Source organism: Amphiprion ocellaris, chromosome 4 (genome assembly GCF_022539595.1).
Source record: "Amphiprion ocellaris isolate individual 3 ecotype Okinawa chromosome 4, ASM2253959v1, whole genome shotgun sequence".
Lineage (NCBI taxonomy): Eukaryota > Metazoa > Chordata > Actinopteri > Pomacentridae > Amphiprion > Amphiprion ocellaris.
The window spans coordinates 13,610,551-13,630,270 of NC_072769.1; the positions used below are offsets into that span (position 1 = coordinate 13,610,551).

The 19,720-nt window shown below is 39.5% G+C and overlaps 1 protein-coding gene across 2 annotated transcripts; it reads right to left on the reverse strand.

The window, feature by feature from the left end:
- Nucleotides 1-2,441: 2,441 nt before the first annotated feature.
- Nucleotides 2,442-13,987, reverse strand: LOC111570151 (ATP-sensitive inward rectifier potassium channel 12-like). 2 transcript variants are annotated; one of them, XM_035949326.2, is made up of 3 exons: nucleotides 13,738-13,987; nucleotides 7,155-7,333; nucleotides 2,442-4,924 (listed from the first exon to the last, which is right to left on the reverse strand). In XM_035949326.2, the coding sequence occupies exons 2-3, from the start codon at nucleotides 7,244-7,246 to the stop codon at nucleotides 3,289-3,291; spliced, it is 1,728 nt and encodes a 575-aa protein (XP_035805219.2). In that variant the 5' UTR covers nucleotides 7,247-7,333; nucleotides 13,738-13,987; the 3' UTR covers nucleotides 2,442-3,288. The 2 variants fall into 2 exon arrangements, with proteins under 2 accessions (XP_035805219.2, XP_054865495.1); XM_055009520.1 differs by having other exon boundaries at nucleotides 7,155-7,336.
- Nucleotides 13,988-19,720: the final 5,733 nt, after the last annotated feature.

Genomic DNA, 19,720 nt, shown 5'->3' on the forward strand with positions numbered 1-19,720 from the left:
TAGCATTAGAACACAGGACTGATGGTTGCTGGAAATGTTCCTCTGTAACCCTATGTAGATATTCCATTAAAAATCAGCTGTTTCCAGCTAGAATAGTCATTTACCACATTAACAATGTCTAGATTGATGTCAGTATCAGTCACAACAAACAATGGCACCCTGACAGCACCTGTCAGGCTAAAAGTTTTGTTCCAAAAATGTTGCAAAAAATAAATAAATAAATAAAGTGTATTCTACAAATAAATTGCAGTAATTTTCTTATTTTGCAGAGTGATGGTTTGAAAAAGCATTGTATTTTACTGGGTCATCATGCAAGGCAATTATTATTATTATGCATGCATCAAGCAGGCATAATAATATGTTAATTCAAGAATAGGATATGCGCACTTCCACCTCTAATACTATTAATCTGTTGAATACACAAGCTTATAAACTATGCTATTTGTTTAAAAAATGTGCACATACCTTCATGTTCCTAGTCTTTAATTTAATTCTGTTGGGGGAAAAAAACACTCTAATTAGGTTATTGCTGGCAGGTAGCCACCAAAGAGAAATGGGCAATTATACACATTGAAAAAGAAAGTTGTTGCCAAGATGACCCCTTTTATTTATCATGTGACTCTATGTAGTGCCTCTGAAGCCCAGACTGAAAACCACTGTGCTAAACTACTTCATCACGAGTACTGGACTCCTGCACTGACTGCCTATAAACCACAGAAATGATCTGTTTACTCCGTGGTCATTCACACGTTACTCATATTTCAAATATCCTAAAGCTCAGTTTGGTTCACAGCACCTCCAAAAATGAACAAACTTGCATAGAACACGATATAGTGATCAATATGAAAGAATAATTCAGCACTTTTGACTTTGTTTTTCACTGTGGTGTCACTGTTTAGCCACATGGTGGAGCCTGCACTACAGCCAGAGACACTCTCCTCCAACATTACAGTCAGATGCACCTGATATTTTTCTTGACTGTTATTCTATAGTTCTCTGTTTGTCTTTCTTATTTCTCCCACAGCCTTTTTGCCTTTTATTCCTGTCTGCCTTTTCTCAGCCTACAGTGTCCTTCCCTTGATAGGACCTTTGAATGGCAACACAACCACACAACCAGACAGAAATGATTATATTTGGGGGGAAAGTGCTTCTAAAAGATTAATTACAAGTGTGTTAGATAAGAGTTGTCCTTCTTACCACATTAAACCATTTAAATCAAGTGTCCACATGATGTTGCTATGATTATTTGGCAACACCATTCACTGAGGTGAAGAGTTGTTCCAGAGAGGGGCGTCACTTGCTCTGGGAGTGATTTTTCTTATTTTGTGTCGCCATTTAAAGTTCCCCATTTCATTTTTAAAAAATAGTTATGTACAGCCAAATGAGTCCCAGTTGTAATAGTAGTTGTTATTATTTTAGCTTCATATCAGATAAATCGTTTGTCCATTGTTTTAGCATGAATAAATCAGGAGAAGAAAGCAGTCAGAGGCACTACAGCTGCTGAATTCAAACGCAGCTGATCCAGAAATTCAACGATAAACTGATTTATCTGTACATTGCAAAGTTAGTTTTCTCTGTGGGATATTATAAAGCTTCCCTCTGCTGTTCGCAGTGCACTTGATGGAAGTATAAGCTCAGTGATTTTGTGATTCTTGCTGGAGGCTGGAGCCTATCCCAGCTGACTTCGGGTGAAGGCAGGGGACACCTGGACAGGTGCCACTCTATCGCAGGGCTACATATAGAGACAAACAATCACACTCACATTCACACCTACGGACAATTAACTAATTAACGTCAGCATGTTTTTGGACTGTGGGAGGAAGCCGGAGTACCCGAAGAAAGCCCACTCATGCAGAGGGAGAACATGCAGAAAGATCCCAGGCCGGGAAGTGAACCAGGGATCTTCTAGCTACAAGGTGACAGGTACTGATACGTGCATCTGAATAAAAAATACTCAAAGTACAACCAACACCCTCAGGTTAATCTGCTTCACTGGGACCCTGCATCTGTGGTTTGATCCAATTTGGCAGCAATCCAAGCATCATCAGAATTATCATCAGAGATGGCTGCTTCTAAAACGTGATTTATATAACATCACCTTGTCCAGCTGAGCTCCGTCCAATTCAAACTACATTCAGACCTATGTTTCAACGAAAACCCACCCAGAATTCCCAGATAGGGAATCTGCCTTAATAAAGATTGTCAAGTTCTAAACAACTTGTGTGATGGATAAATTTACACAATTGGTTAGAACAAAGGTATAGTCAAAGTCTACCTTAATGATAATGGTAATGATGTTCAACCAGTAGTACAACACAGCACTAAGCTCAAAATACAGGTATCAGTGATGGGAAAGTCCTCATTGGCCAGAGGTGGGAGTTACCATGGATGGATGGCTGACGTTAAACCAGTCTGGAAAAGTAAAACAGAAACTCAACAGAAACATTTTGAGTGTTAACAGTGTTTACTGTTGTTTATTAGGTGCTTTGTTCATACAAAACATCATACATTTGCAAAGTGATTGTATCTATTGATAAAAGTAAGAATAAAGTGCTTGGTCTTCATCTGCACAGATTTGACAAACCATTTGAATTCTGCTCCATGGTTCTGCATTATATATCTTATTTGTGCTTGGTTACGATTAAGGACTAAACTGTGATGAATTTTGAAAAAACAAGAAGGCTTGCTTATCAAACGTGAAAAGTGACAGAGCTCAGGCAGGGAGACAAAAGTTCAAAATGCGGAAAAATTTATTTTTACAAAGAGAAAACAAGAGTGTTGAAGTCTGAAGCATTTGTGCTGTGCTTCCTTTAACATAAATAGATGTATATCTCATAAGATTTATCTGTATATGATGTAAAATTCTTTAAAAGTTCAAACAAAAGCAGATCATATTTACAAATAGTGAATGGAAATCAAGAACAAAAAGGTTGACATAACCTTAACTGTAAGTCATACATGGGTTCATACTGAACAAAACAAGAATGGATTTAGGTTTTGAAGATAACTGCCGTTTACCGTGTCACAGTGTTTAAAAGTTGATGAGTTGTGCATTTTGTGGATGCTGACGTGACAGCTGAAAGTGTATGTTATCCGAAACCAAAGCGAGTTATGAGCTAAAGCTGTGTGGATTTGTGTGATGGCTGCAAAACATCCTTCTCTTCCACCCCACATGTACAGTTAAAATTGTGCTCTCCATCTTTTATTTTTACACAAGCTCAATACTTTATTTGGATGCACACGCACACATAGAGAGGAAACAAATGGGGCGGCAGCCATTACCATTGATTAAACTCCTGACTCTCTGCTGATGTATAAAGGTAGGGTGGGCTGTAGTCTGTCAAGGCTGATCTGATTCTCTGCGTCCAGAACACACAACATCTCCACAGTCTGCTCCTTTGCAAATGTCCCTTTGAAACTCGGGTGAATGTCGTCAGTCATCTTTACCTCCCTGTTGCTTCTTATGTTCAGGCTCCCCACCTCCTTTTTCACATCCTCTTCGTCCTCGTCATCCCCACAGCACAAAGCTACCTCATTCTCGTAGCAGAAAGCGCTGGGGGAGTGAGAGCCCAGTAGGCGGGCTGCCCTCAGGGGAAACGATGATGGAGACCGAGAGTAACACGAGCTGGAGGATGAGGACTGCCCACTACGACCCGTTATGTGGCTCAGTTCCCTGGCACTGCATTGGGGCGTGGACGGCACCTCGTAGGTCTTATGGAAACGGGAATAGTCCACATGATAGCGGTCGCCTTTCTCAAACACCACAGGCTCAAAGCGGTGACCCCAAAGGATCTCCTTGGCCAAGTAGGAGCTTCGGGCCTGCGTGGTCATAGCTGTGGCCTCCACCATCCCCTCCAGGATGACCACGATCTCAAAGTCCTCCTTCTGCAAGTCATTGCGGCCGAGGTTGTACAGAGGACTGCTCTTGTTGATCTCGTGGACCACCACCAGCGGCGACACCAGAAACAGCCGATCCAGTCCGTCGTCATAGCCAACATCAATGTCTGTTTGCTCCAAGGGGAGGTACTCACCCTCCGCCGTCACATGTGGCTTAATGAGCTGAGCACGCACATGGGCCTCAACGATGTGGCTCTTGCGCATGTTCCCCAGACGCCACATGAGGCACAGCTTGCCGTCTCGCAGAGCGATGACAGCATTGTGTGAGAACAACAAGGTCTGCGCCCGCTTTTTGGGCCGTACCATCTTTGCCATGATGGTGCCGATCATGAAAGAGTCAATGATGCAGCCCATGATGGACTGAACCACCACAGTCACCACAGCGACTGGGCACTCTTCAGTGACACACCGGAAACCATATCCAATGGTGGTCTGGGTCTCTATGGAGAAGAGGAATGCTCCAATGAAACCCTGGATGTGGAGAATGCATGGCCGCCATTCGTCTTTTACTTCCTCAGTGGTACTCCGAGGATCCCCATCCTTCACAGGGACGCGAATGTCAAAGTCTCCGTGAGCGAATCCCACTCCCCAGAAGATCAGGCCAAACAGCAGCCAAGACAGGAGGAAGGTGGTGGTGAAGATGAGGAGCAGGTATCGCCAACGTATGTCCACACATGTGGTGAAAATGTCAGCCAGGTATCGTCGCGACTTATCGTCCATGTTATTAAAAACCACATTGCACTGGCCATTCTTCTTCACAAAGCGGCTACGCAGACGGCCGATGCTCAGATCCAGGCCCAGACGACATGAAGGTGAAGCACGGCAGCTGTTGTGGATGATGGGTTCATTTGTCAGTCTCAGAGACAAAGTTCCTCTTCCTGCATCACTTCCTGGACAGTCTCCTCCTGCTTCCTCGCCTCGCATGTGGGCACCTGACAGAGTCTGCTGAGTCAGAGGACTGTGGCCATTGTGGAGGCCCAGGGTGGAGATCTTCAGGGCATCTTCATCTGTGGAAACGATGCTGTATCTGTTAAAACAGGGGGAAAAAATGAGGAGATGGACAACGGCAGACAAAAGCAGGATTCTTGTGTTGATGTTCCTGCCTGAATTGTATGCGCAGATTCTTAGTAATCCTCGGAGCTTCAGTAAACAGCAACTGGACCTGTTTTTTTTGCTTCTTGAAGACGTTGTACCTCTCATACAAGAGGCTTCTTCAAGTCTACCTGACTGATGGGGAGTCTCATTTACATATGACCACATATGATCATCCCCAAAACCCAGGGCAAATGACCCATTAATGACTGAAGACTCAGATGCTTTGGTGTACAATAAAAGTAGCAGATAAGTGGTGTTTCTCTGTTTAGAGATGGCTGTTGTAGTTTAATATTAATGGCCTCCTTCACTCCTCTATCAAATCATTACCTCTATACAAAATGTGAACACTGTTGTCCTTGAATGACCCTTATCCTTTAGATGCAAACTGGCTGCTGGGTTGTGTCCTGAGCAGCTGGCTCTCCTGTAATGGCTCATCCCCATCAGTCAGTTACAACTAGAGAAACATCTTGTATGAAAGGTGAAGCATCTTAAAGAAAAAAAGAGAAGTTCAGTTGCCTTGTACTGATGTTGTAAGGATTTTTGCTGAATTAAAGGTTTTTTTCGAGTATGGTAAGTTAGGTGATCATGCTAACTTTAGCTGTACAACTTAGTTTAAAACTGAAAATTATGTAAAGGGGTTTTTAAACACAACCACCACACACACACACACACACACACACACACACACACACACACACACACACACACACACACACACACACACACACACAAACGTCCAGTATGTAATGACTACATACATGGTATTGTGTTAAAATAAATGAGGTTAAAACAGTTTCTCACAGGCAAAAAGTCACCTCACTTTAGATTTCATTTGACTGGTGCTAACATGATAATAAAAAAGATCAGACTGGAATTTTTGTTTCAGCAAAATCTCTCTTTGGCTGCAGACCTTCTTAATATTATCCAATTGTATGCATTCACCTTAAAGCTTCAATAGAAAAGACTTCAAATGAGAACAAACTGATGTGTCTGACAAATGTCAAGCTATTTTGCGTAACAATGGATCTGACATCCCCAAATCCAATAAACAGCAGGACAACACTGCTAACATTAGCCAACGCTCTGGTAGCATCTAGTGCGTAACAATGGATCTGACATCCCCAAATCCAATAAACAGCAGGACAACACTGCTAACATTAGCCAACGCTCTGGTAGCATCTAGAGGCAGATTCCACACAGCAGGAAAATCTGCACAGTGGGTGTGGTAGCTGTAAATATGTTTATTTTTTAAGCAAAAACTAATGTAATTTGTTGATGATGTGTTCTGTAGGTGATTTAGATTCAACAACAGGTAATGCTGTAGATACTGAGCTAGCTATAAATGCTAACAATTGTAGCTTAAGAGCAGGCACACACTGTTTATACTTTTGCTATTCTGCTTACTGGATTTGGAAAGGCTTAAAAGAATACACAACTGTTTAAATGCAGTGTATTTCATTGTCATGCACTCTGCTTCAGCATGTGGAGAAATCTTGACAAACTTGTGTTAAGTTACTCTTGCTAAGCTACAATCAGTGCTTTGGCTATGCTTTCATACCACTTTGTCGACTTCATAAAGAATATCTGATGTCCGTATTTGTGCTGATATATCATCCGGTGTATATCTGTTATATTTAAAACAACAATGACATTGCGGGGTTGTGAAGAAAAAAAACACACATGCTCTACTGAAATTCAAGCCATAGTAAATGCCTTTGAGTTTCAAATAAACTTATATCTAGTTAATGAGATTTTGTAGCTAAAGTTTGCAAGCAATCTGTGTGGAATTGGTAAAGACATTTAATATAAATAATTGATCATACATGGTAAAAAAGTGTTAATAAATTGTTGGTAAATGGAATGATGTCCAGAAAACTCTTGTTAAAGGTCATTTTGGGGGTCTATCAGATGATGCAGCTACAGCAAGTTTTCCTGAAAACCAAAATAATTTTCAAAATAAAAGCTGATAGTTAATCTATTGAGCACCAGCTAAGAATTTTAAAATCATGTTCAACTTTTAAACCCTTTATAAAATCAGTTGGGAAAGTTTTCCTAATATCTATACTATTTATAGTAAAGAAATAAATCTTTACTAATTGCCTGGGAACAGAAAACACCCCGAAGCTGCTGCCATTGACATAGTTTTATTTCCCATCTCTCACCTGTTGACCCGCACCGCTCCCATGGCACCGGTGATCATCAGGCTGTGTCTGCGGGGGCAGTAATGTAGGTTGGGGCGGGTAGTTCCAACCATTAACGTACTGTTGCTGGACAGGGAGGCAGTATGAGCTCAGGTCTGTCTTGCATTTGTTATCAGCACTGTGTTCTCATGATACATTCTCTGCTGATGAAGAGACAAAGAGGACATTTTATTCAATAACTTGATACACTCAAAATCTGAATCAAAGCAAATAAAACAAAATGAATTATAAAAGGTGGCTAATTCCTGGGTTCAGGGAAAATAACACCAAGGTTGTGGTTAAATGGACTTTTTTTGTTTAGCAAGGTGACTAACAAAGTGAAATGACTTGGACACATCTAAGTAGCATCCATGATAAAAGCTAATCACATTCTCTGATTTCTGATTACAAAGGAAAGTTGCTTGCTTTCTTATCTTGTTTAGTACAGGATACATGGAGCATCCATTACAAAAGGCGAGGAGATAATGCTGTCCCATAATTCAGTGCAGGAGCCACTTTCAAAGCAATGCAACATCCACAGCAGGCCCACATCCACAACATTTGCCGTGTGTTGTCCTTCCTAAACCCTTCAGTAATTATTCTTTATATCTCTCAATGGTTTAGGAGAAGACAAAAACATTTCTAACATTGTTTGACTGCAAACTTTAGTCTGAATACTAAAGGTCTTACTATGACAGTGTTTACCATGGTCACTTTAGTTTGTACTAGGATTTGTTGTTTTGGAAAAATCACAGGGCAACTATCACTGTTGGGAAGGTCATTAATTTAGCAGGTCATTAAATAAAATACTGGACAAAACTGATTTTAAGCTGATGGCAGTAAAAGTAAAGGGTTTATCTGGAGGGGAGCATGAATAAATGCCATTTATTTGCAATTTATCCAGTGGTTGCAGCTTAGATGTTTTACTGGCACTAGCACTAGTAAAGTGAGGTAATCATGGTAGGATTTATCTTTTGTGGACCATGAATGTCTGCACTAAACTGTAAACAAATATTTCACCATGGACCCACCGCAGGCCACCTTTACCATGCACTGAGCCACACGGCTAGCGTGGCTAAAAACCAGGATCAGAAATCCCTCATTGCAAACTTTGGCCTTGCCCTAATGCACGGAGCAGACCAGACAGTTTTGTGTAATGAAAGCCTATCGATAGGTCTTTGCTAGTGATTCGCCTTAGGGACCTTCAGGCCAACCAGGGGTGGAAAACCAGACAGGCATTGGAAGGGACAAAGGTTTAAAAAAGAGATGAATCAGTGGTAATCTACTGTTAGAGGAACAATTGATCTGCTGTTTGGCCTGATGACAAGGTTGGAGGGTGATTTCGCTCCGCTTATTATGTCAGCAAGCTGGGAACCAGGAGAACGAAAAAGCACCGGGTTGCATAACCAATAAAAGGACAATCACACGCAATACAAAAGGGCATTACTGGTGTATGCTTTATTGTATGTGGATCACTTTGGCTGACGCGAATTAGCTGACAGGCCTGCATTAATGAAAGGTAGTAATGGACTGTCTTGGGAAAATTTCTGACAACTGCAGTTTAAAAGCTTCCGTTCGATAGCGCTGTCACATCGATAACAAACATAGGCACTGCTAGACACTTTTACGCAGATGAGCACGCACACGCACACGCACACGCACACGCACACACACACACACACACACACACACACACACACACACACACACACACACACACACACACACAAACGTCCAGATTTTGATGGGATTTGGTGTCATGTAACGTGGGCTCTGTGCAACCCTTGTGTGTGATGCTTCCAGACTCGTGTTGCACCAAGGACAGATGTTGTGAACTGGCTGCTGAGTGGCCGGATGAAGGATGATCTTCGACTGGATAATCCCAAAGAGGGTAGATGATTACATCAGCTCGAAAAACTCCCACAGCTGGGGGCAGCGTCCTCAGCCATAAAATCACAGCCTTTTCTTATAGAGTTCTTAAAGACGCTGGCCAACATGTCGGGTCGCTCAGGTCAGGCCCATGTCAGCACCAGCAGGCGTCATGTGTAGGATCAGGACAGCACAGCAGAGTTCACATGCCACTCTGTTTGGAAGGGATTTACAATGGAAAAGTCAGAGGGATACGCTGCTGTCATGTTGGTTGGATTATTTGTATGTTTATTTTTGTTTAAATATTCATTTTTTTGCTTGTTTACAGGTGGAAAGAAAAACATTGCTCTCAAATCAAATCCAATGTTATAAGTGCTTCTGTGAACTTACTATTAACATATTTATGCAAAAAAAAAATAATATTTTGATCCACACTGATTCCACTCCAGCTCAGTTATTGTGAATTTTACCAATTAACCCTCTAAATATAATATGCTGTAATGTTATTAAACTAAATATTGTCTACTTTCCAGTTTAAAACATAATAGAAAACAAAATTAAACAAAATGTTATGCTACTAAGATGGAATATTGAAAGGACTTGCTTGTATTGAGTGGTTTTTATTTATTTATTAGTTTGTTTATTAATTCATTTAACTGTGGTGCACAAGACATTTGTGCTGTGTTATTATGTATACTGTCTTATTTTAATAAATGGAGAATTATCTGAAGAATATAGTGTTATATCTAATGAATAATATCCATGTTTGTCTTTATTAGTTTAATTCAAACTAATTTCTACAGTCCACATGATAAATAATAAGCCTTGACATACACTTGTTGGACAAAATAGCATCAATATAAGAAAACTAAAACACAAAAACTGTGATGGATACCACATTTGGAAACTTAATTTTTAGTTTAACGTTAAATTGCTGTTTTTAAGAGCATTGATATGTACTGACTGAATTGTTTTTATTTGTACAAACCAAGGGAGGCACCTGATAGCACTGTGTGGTATAGTGTGATACTCAAATGTTGTTACCATGACAACTAGAAACTTTTTTACACTGTGACGCACTTTGATACAACAACAGGAACTATGAAACACCAAAAGTCTTCTTGACCTTTGAAACAGTGCTTACTCAAAGTCCACTAGTTTGGCTTTTAAGCTTTTTTCTGTTGAGAATTTCAAAAAAAAAAAAAAATTTAAAAGTCAAACTACTGTTTTAAAACTAGCGATAGAGTTTCAAGTTGCAAGACTCTACTGTTAATTTTAGATCATGTCAGGTGTAATATGAATTTTTACACATAACTTCACACGAAAATCTTGTAAATACAACAGAACACTGATGATAAAAATATTTAAACATGATAAATAATAGATAATAATAAACTATAATCATAAATGATTGCATATTTAGAAATATGTTTACTTTATTACACTCGAATGTAACAGCTTCATCTATTAAAAAAATAGGACAATTATTTTTCCAAAGGTATTTTAACGGCCCTTTTATGAAACAAAGAGACACATTTTTTTGTTAAAATAAACTGTATTGTTTTTCACATTTGTAACTTTTGGTGTTATTTTATATTAGATGTGTTTATTTTTGTAATTTTGTTATTATTTCCTGTATTTAAAATAAGACAGAAAAAATCAGTAAAATATAATTTCATTAGATTACTTTTTTGCAGTATTGGGTTAGGGCTTATGGTTATAGCTGTGGTTAGTACAGTTATTCACCAGTAGTAGTTTAATAGGTGGGGAAGTTGTTGACAAAAGAAATGCTCTGAGCTCTGATTTCCTTGCAATTTGATGGAGGAAATCTTTTTTTAAAATCTCTTTCAGTCAGAAACATCTGGAGCGTCAGCAGTTACCTAACAATGAAACAACCAATCACATCTCTCCTGGTGATCCAATCTAACAGCAACCATCTTGAAAAAGAATGCTGCGTGGAACTTGAGTTGAGATTTTTCAAAAAAGAAAAACAACTTCTCTCTGACATATTCTCAAGAAACAAATCAACATCCGAGGAGCTTAAAAAATGTAGCGTGCGTTGCCGGACAAATGCACTAAATTTCACTGGATTCATGTTATTGTTTTTCCCTCTTTACAGCATCCATGACTTGTTATAAACCACTTGTTTTTTGCATCCTTGGTTTGTTTATACTGTAACTTCTGTGATTAAAGACCAAAGAACTGGCAGTATGTTGAAGCTAAGAGTAGCCTGACATGTTTTTTCCTTGTTTTATTCATTCCAGTGATTGTAAATGTTTGTCATTGCTAAACCTTTAACGACTTCATTAAGTCTTTGTTGCCACCAGTGCAGCCGACTGTTGTCAGTATGTACCTAGCCTTTTTCCCAGCTGACAGGATATCCTGGGAGGAGTTGCAGTAATTAATTATGAGCATAGTTACTGTATTAGCCGTCTCCATAGGAACATCCCTCCTCTCTCTGTGGGACTGATTCTTGTGTATGTTTGTGTGATGGTGATAGTTTATCATGTTCGACAAGAGGAGATAAGGGAACCATCCACACTGTAACTCACAAAGAAGCACCAAAGCTTAACAAGGATAATCTTGGATACACAACAAAACTCTACAGGATTATTATTGTGTTGTATTATTATACAGTGTGTTAAAGGCTCCAAGAGGGACGCTTGTGTCTGATGTAGCTCCTGTTCAGCTACGTCAGAGGAACTAACCTGACATATTTCAGATTATAATCTCATACACAGGAAAGGATGGAGGAAGTCCTCGTCAAATGCCAGATTACTCCTCTATGTCCTCTAATCTCCCGATTCCAAACCACAATACGAAAGGTAGATGGTAGCTGTTGTTTGACCTGGCTTAAGCCCTTTTGTGTAATCTCAGATCTGATGGCATGAGAGGGGAGAGAGGGATGGGGGGGATGAGAAAGAAAGAAAGAAAGAAAGAAAGAAAGAAAGAAAGAAAGAAAGAAAGAAAGAAAGAAAGAAAGAAAGAAAGAAAGAAAGAAAGAAAGAAAGAAAGAAAGAAAGAAAGAAAGAAAGAAAGAAAGAAAGAAAGAAAGAAAGAAAGAAAGAAAGAAAGAAAGAAAGAAAGAAAGAAAGAAAGAAAGAAAGAAAGAAAGAAAGAAAGAAAGAAAATGAGGAAAGTCAGGGGTTTTACAGGTGTGACGTCGTTGATGTTGGACAGTGTGAGAAAAGATACAGATTAAGATGAAGAGATTATGATGTCAGAGGATGTTACTACAGCATGTAATGCCATTTGCAGAATAGGGGAAGATTTACACACATGTCAAAAGCATGTAATAAAAAATCTCTCTTTTTTTCTCTCTTCTCAGTGAAAATGCTATACAAGTGCTATGTCGGGGACACTTTTCTTTCTTGTCCCTCCTATTTGCTGTAATTCTGTACAAGATGATCTCCAGTGAGAAAAAAAACAACATGTCCCTTAGGAAAGTGTTGCTCAGTGCTGTGTTCAAGTCCTACAGAAAAGCAAAAACAGGGGTCTGCACTTATTTTGACTAGAGCAACTTCAGTCATCCACACAAACAAACACGCACTACACACACCACATCTGATAAATTAACAATAGCAATAGGCGGTAGTGGATGGACGTTTGTGCTGTCTTTAAAAAACAAAAGCATCATCAGCAGTCGAATGGAACTTTAATATTTCTGAAATACTTTACTTGAGTATTGCCATTTTCTGCTACTTCATACTTTAACTGCTGCATTTCCAAGAGACATTCCTGCAGGTTACTTTCCAAATTAAGACTTTTAATGCAGAACATGAAATATGATGCAGTGTAATTGTACCCAGTTATGTATAAATCTGCTTAAACTAGCAATGATGTTGAAACTCTACTTAAATGTTAATGCAACAGTGATAAATATCTAGTCAAATACATAGTTTATCATGCATAGAGTACTTTGAATCGTGCAGGTGTGAGTTCTGAGTACTTTTGCTATTTTTTATCTACATCTTGCATAACCTCTAACTTCACATCCATCTGGGGCACAACTAGTTGTCTCAACTTCTGTTATATAGCAATTTAAAACAAAACAGACACAAAAAAAATATTAGGAGTTTCCATCTTTGTCCATGAGGTAGTCGTAAAATGCCAATCAATAGTTCACGCAGTGCAACCAGAAGTTATGACGGGGCAGTTTGCAAACTAAGCAGCAGCTGTGACGTGCGTTTGTTGCATTGAGGCCACAGGAGCTGTCCAGTGCTGAAAATCAATCCAAAGCCTGCAGGAATAATCGACAGCAGGGAGGAAGAGGAGGAGGGTGGGAGGGTGGGAGGGCAGAGAGTGAGAGTTGAATACTACTCTAACCTTCAAAATGATTTCGGCTTTTAAAATCTTTTCCTCTATCTGTTTACACTCTTCACGCATTTTACAGTTGACTTACTCTGCAGCATGAGCACTTCGTTTAGATATTGATTGTGTTTTCTGAGTAGTTAGGTAATTACTTAGTTAGAACTGTGGGCAAACAGGGAAACTACGGTAGGAATTACTAAGATGGCAGCTTCTTATAATACAGATTTTAAATCTTTGGGTTTTTATTCGACTCAAAAAAGTCAACAAGATGGGAGTCAAAACTTAATTAGGACATTTAACAAAAAAAAAACATAAAGTAAAACAATCCCATTTACAGCCAACAGACATTGTGAAAAGCAAAAATAAAGAAGCTTTAAATACTCACCTTTGTGTTGCTGCAGACTGAATCAGTTGAAGAGTGGTTTTATCCTCAGAAAAAGATGCTTGAGTAGATTAACTGTTGCTGCTCCTCTTTTCTTCCTGGTGTCCTTCAACAGACAAACACCTTTTTCATGAATCTGCTCCCAGATGTCTCCTGCGCAAACTTGTATATGTCTCCAGCCTGAGCTTTGTCTTGTTGCTCCATAGTAGCTGAACGGAGTTGCTGCTGCCTGCTGGTTGTGCATCTGCCCCGATCTCTGCCGGTGAGTGTGTGTGTTTGTGTTTGTGTGTGTGTGGGAGAGAGAGAGAGAAGAGAGAGAGCGAGAGAGAGAGAGAGAGAGCTCTGATTATGGTCCTATTTATATATGCTATTGTTTTACCCAGAGTGAGGAGATGTAGAGATGTGGACTGTATAATTTACACTTTAGCCCACTCGGGCAGATACTCAGACTCATGTCCAAAAATAAAACAACCCCCTCGAAGACTTTGGGATCCTACAACATTTCTGTGGAGATTTAGAATTGTCTCTGAGGCATTTTACAGTGTTTGTACAGTGTGTTTGTTTGCCTGATATTTCATTACAAAGATATTTACAGTGACTCTGTGGTCATCTGCAGTGAGTTTATTGTAATTTTGAAGGTACTTTACAGCATGTTGCTTATTTGAGGATCTTTGATGCTGTGGTGAGCTCATATTCTTATGGAGAGAAGAGAATTTGTTTTAATTTTATATGAGCACAATGAGTTGCCACTTTATTAGGAAAACCGAGCTGAAGCTAATGTAGTCTAACATTAACTTTAATTATAGTTATGATGTTCAGGCTTTGTTTGGACCTGTTTAAATTAGGTGTTAATTAAAATTTCTGATCATTTTTACAGGCTGTAGTTTGCAGTGCTGTTGAATTATTTAAAGAGGTGTTTAAGTATTATGTAGATGCTTTTATTAAATATTAGAAACACCCTTCTGCAATACAGCAACACAAATGAAAATACCCCCAAGTTTAAGCGACTCTACTTGAAAATAGTTTTAGAAAACCTTTTATGACCTTAATTAGGATTTATTGTGTTAGCCTGCACTAGATGATCTTAATATACTAGTAAATTCCTGCATATGCCCAGACAGACCTTTATTATTCCTCAGTGATTCAAACCTGGTGACTTCAGATGATACAGTTTTTGAAACTTGATTTTACTGCCACTGACTCCTGAATTCACGTGAACATTTCATTTTAAATGCCTTAATATCCACCGTACCTTCCCGCTGGTGGATGGGAATATCATAAGTAAACCAAAATGAATTAATAGACAAATTTTGAGAGTGAAGGTGGCCCCAGATGAAAAATTTTGACTCACTAAAGTTAGAGCAACTTATCTTGAACGTCTGTACCAAATTTGTGCTGATAACTAAATGTGGATGCTGACATATTTTGCTAGATAAGTTAAAAAATTTGACCTGTCGGTGATGCTGGAGATGCTAGGATTCATCCTTTGCGGACAGCAAATGTCTGTACAAAATTTTATTGCAATTTTCTTCAAATAATTGTTGCAATATTTTAGCGGGGACCAAAGCAATGGAGACATTACAACTTAAATGCACAGTTCAAATTGTTAATGTTACCTGTTAATTTTCTCTCTTAGAATCAATCTGACATCAATCAGATGATTCCTTGGATCATCACCAAACCATTCGAGCTACGTTTTGTCTTTTTTGGAGGTATTTAAATTATGTGCACTGTCCACCATCATAAGTGAGTAGATATGTCTCCTTAAGTTAATCAGAGAGGCCAAACATGAGTAACTGCTACAAACTCTCTGCAACCCCCATGAGTTTGCTGCTTCCTCCTCCTGTGTTTCTGCATCTTCGCCTCAAACAGCAGCACCCAGCAAAGGCAACAAGTCATGATGTCATTATCACTACACACTACGTCAGGGGTTTTAATCAGCTTTTCAAATTTAAGTTGTGTTTTTGTCAACCACTTACAGTGAAAAGTAAACAAACATATAAAATACCATTAGAGGTTGAATGGCGGTGAACTTTGGTTTGCAAATCCCTGTGCTATGCCAAGTGAGGTGATTAAGTCAGTGAGTTATTTCCGTGACATGAATGTCTTATGTGTGGTTTAACACAAGTTACATAATGGTGATTTGCGTTTGCCTCGTTTTGCAATTACTGGAACCTTAATTCTTGAAATAATTCAGAAAATGAGGGCATAAACATATGTTGCTGCCCTACAAGTTAGAGAGAATCAAGAGCTAAAAAGCCATTATCCATCCATTCATTATCTATACACCGCTTAATCCTCATTAGGGTGGCGGAGGGGCTGGAGTCTATCCCAGCTGACTTAGGGTGAAGGCAGGGGACATAGACAAACAATCACACTCACATTCACACCTACAGACAATTTAGATTCACTAATTAACCTCAGCATGTTTGGACTGTGGGATGAAGCCAGAGTACTCAAAGAAAACCCACCCATGCACAGTGAGAACATGCAAACTCCACACAGAAAGATCCCAGGTCCAGGCCGGGATGCAAACCGGGGATCTTCTAGCTGTGAGGTGACGGTGCTAACCACTGTGCAGCCCTAAAAGATCTTTATTCAAAAGAAAATTAATCTGCAGCTATTTTTGTTACTGATCATTTGTTTGACTCATTTCTTGTAAGAATAGATACTAAATATTTGCGGGTTATTGCTGCCATTTATCATAGTAAATGAAATGTCTTTTGGCTTTGGATTGTTGGTTGGACAAAACAAGCATTTCAAGGACGTCGCTTTGAGCTTTAGAAAGTTGCGATGACCGTTTCCCCCATTTTTAGACTCAACATTAATTGAAGAAGTCAATTCATCCGCAGACTAATGGATAAATAAATATTTGAAATGACAAGTGAATCCCTGAGGCACGACAACCTGGCCGCTCTTAATATCCCTCAAGAGGGATTTTGCTTTGGCAGCCCGGTTGATGTTTGACTTTTTTTGTTCATGTGGGATGCTGAATCAATCTGGAGTTCTACCTGCGTGCCAAAATAATCTCCCCTGCTTTGGTTTCTCGAAATCATTCATCCCAAAAATAGAAAACACAGAGAAATAGCTGCTGCAGCCACCAAAACCATTTTATACTTGAAAAACGCTAATCTGTGTAATTTATTAAAAAAACATTAATAAATAAAAAGCAGCATTGATTGTGCACAGCAGGGCAGTGTTAGCTTCATATAGGTTTATGGTTTCTTATTTCAGCCGTCTCTGAAGTGTTATTGCCAATTAGATGCAACTCTTTAGTTTCCATGGAAACCCCTTTTTTCCCTTCTTCCTGTCATTTCTCTCGCACATAAATGCACACGTTCTCTCTCCATGCGGTTTATTTTTAAAACTCGTTTCTTTTTAGTTTCATGAGACAACAGGTGGGTGTTTGCGCTGCGTAAGGGGGGGGTGGGCGGGGGTGCAGTAATATAGAACCGAGCAGTGTGGGCTCAGGTCAGAGGTTAGGGGATTAATGAAGTGGGCGCACACAGGGAATCAGTGGGCTGAGAATAACTCGCAGTCGAAGGAACACAATGTCCTCCATATAACAAGTTTCAATGAAACAAAAGTTGTTAGTGCTGCGGTGGCCAGTGAAGGGAGCAGCTTGATGAATCATGTGAACAAAGTTTTACAATCAAATACCAGGTGGCTGTTACACTTGAGAAATGAATGTGGGCTGCACATAGAAACATAAAATAACATAATAGATTATTATGAGGGTGAAAACAGGCTGTGCTTCAGCAGGTTCCTCTTGCAGCTACACTGTGAATGTCAGAGACTGTGTCTGATAGAAAACCCTCTAATTAGAGAATGTTTAGTCATGCAGCGGGACATGAAGCTGAGTGAGGTGAAGAAAAGACCGTTCTTACTGCCAACACGGCCATCTGTGTTTTAAAATAACACTGATCTAGGTGGCAGGGAGATATTAATGCATTTTAGAGGCATGTTTTGCTGAAGGCGCTTCTGTGTTTCAGGACTAGACATCACTTCTCCTCATCACACATAGAAAATAATTCAAAAGCACACACACTTTTTCCCACAGCAAACCTCACCGAGGAGGTCACAGACAAAAATCAGCACCAAAAGCCCACAACTGTGTTTTAATAACCCTTCCCTTTAGTCCTTTTTAAGTTTGATGAGCAGCTGATGGGAGCTATTTTCTGTAGTGCCGTTCGTCTCTGGGGCCCCTCTTGATGACTCCCCCTCCTATACCACGAGAGCCAGTTTACTCAGAAGCAGGCGGCTGCTTCATTTCTCACATCGAGAGCTGATCCAGGTCAACGTGTTTTTAGAAAAGCAGGCCAAAGGGGACAGGAGGAGGCTGAGGGCAGCCAGGACTGCTCCCAGTGGGTGCATACATTTAATAAAACTAGATCCTAAATAAGAACTAATGCTGTTCCTAAAAGGAGAAACACAAAAAAATGCCAGGTGCACTTTATTGTGCAACTCCGGTTTATAACTACTGTTCTGGATCATTTCACATCCACAGCCTGCTTATTTTGGGCTGGTTTCTGGGCACTTGCTTTCTGAATAAGTGTTGCATCCATTAGTTTAAAGTATCTCAATACAGGCTTATGTAACAAATCTATTGTTCACAGCAGACAGCTCCAGACTAAATACACTGCCTGTCCAAAAAAGAGTCGCCACCTGGATTTAACTAAGCAAACAGGTAAGAGCCTTCCATTGGATAATTACTGCAGTGATGAATATGTTTCACCTGCAACAACTTATTTAACCCTAGCTAATGCAGTGAGGAGCTTCTCATTTCTTAAACAACCATGTTGGAAGACATATCCAGTGGTCATGGAAAGGATGTTAATCTGTTTCAGAAGGGTCAAATTACTGGTCTGCATCAAGCAAAGAAAACACCTGAGGAGATTCTAAAACTACTAAAATCAGGTTAAGAACCATCCAACGCATTATTAAAATCAGTCCTGTTGAGAATGTTTGGGATGTTCTGGAGAAGACTTTGCGCAGCGGTCCGACTCTCCCATCATCAATATAAGATCTTGGTGAAAAATTAATATATCTCTGTACAGAATGAGTGCCATACTCAAAGCTGAAGGCAGTCCAACAAGATATTAGAATGTGTGACTTTTTTTTTTTGGCCGGGCAATGTATTTCTTATTTCAGACAAAGACTTCGCTCTGCCAACATTTCACCTTTTGTGAACAGTGTTTCTGTAAAGTGACATCAAGGTTAGGCTACATTTTTTGCGCTACAGTTTATTTATAGAGTAGCACGGAACTCAGTTGGCAGTTTATGATTTACTCTTAGCCAAAACTAATGCAGTACAAAACAAAAGTCCTGCAATTTTTCTCTTGTAAATGTCTAAAGAAAGTGTTTTTTTTCCACTGTCTGGTCAGTAACTATATTGACAGATGTTTCTATTATTCTGACCATCCAGCCTCTATCAGTAAGAGCTGGCTACATAACGGAAACACTTCTCTGTGTAATGCAGTACAGTTCATCAGCATCCAAAACTGGAACAATTGCTGCTGATTTAAATGTAAGTTATTTATTCTGTCACAGAATTATCTGGACAAAAATATGTGCAATGTACAATATCTTTCAGTTGTTTATTCCGAACTTGATTAACATATTGATGGCAGCTCACCTCTTGAACACCAAGCAGCAACCTCTGGTGCTGAAAAATCAAGCCAAAACAAAATGCCAAAAAACTGCAGTTCCTCAAATGGCCACCTGAGGTTGACTCCAAAGGCAAGTCATAGAATCTCCATAGACCTCCAATGTTTAAATACCCAACATTGCAATAGAAACAAACATGTTTACTGCCTGGTGCAAAACACCGTTTTGGTCTGTGTAGTTCATTTCCTCATCTGTGAAAACTGTGCAGAGGATGAATTATTATGTAACTTAACCATTTAAATTGTATTAAGGCTTAAAGTTATGCAGTGACATGGCTACTTTGAGTGACAGTTGGATGCTGACATAGGAAAGTCCATGA

Excerpts from the sequence above, each read along its gene's own strand:
- LOC111570151 (XM_035949326.2), bottom strand. The coding sequence starts at position 7,246 with ATGGTTGGAACTACCCGCCCCAACCTACATTACTGCCCCCGCAGACAC. Across the intron at positions 4,925-7,154 it reads GGAGCGGTGCGGGTCAACAG|ATACAGCATCGTTTCCACAG; the intron begins GTGAGAGATGGG and ends CTGTTTTAACAG.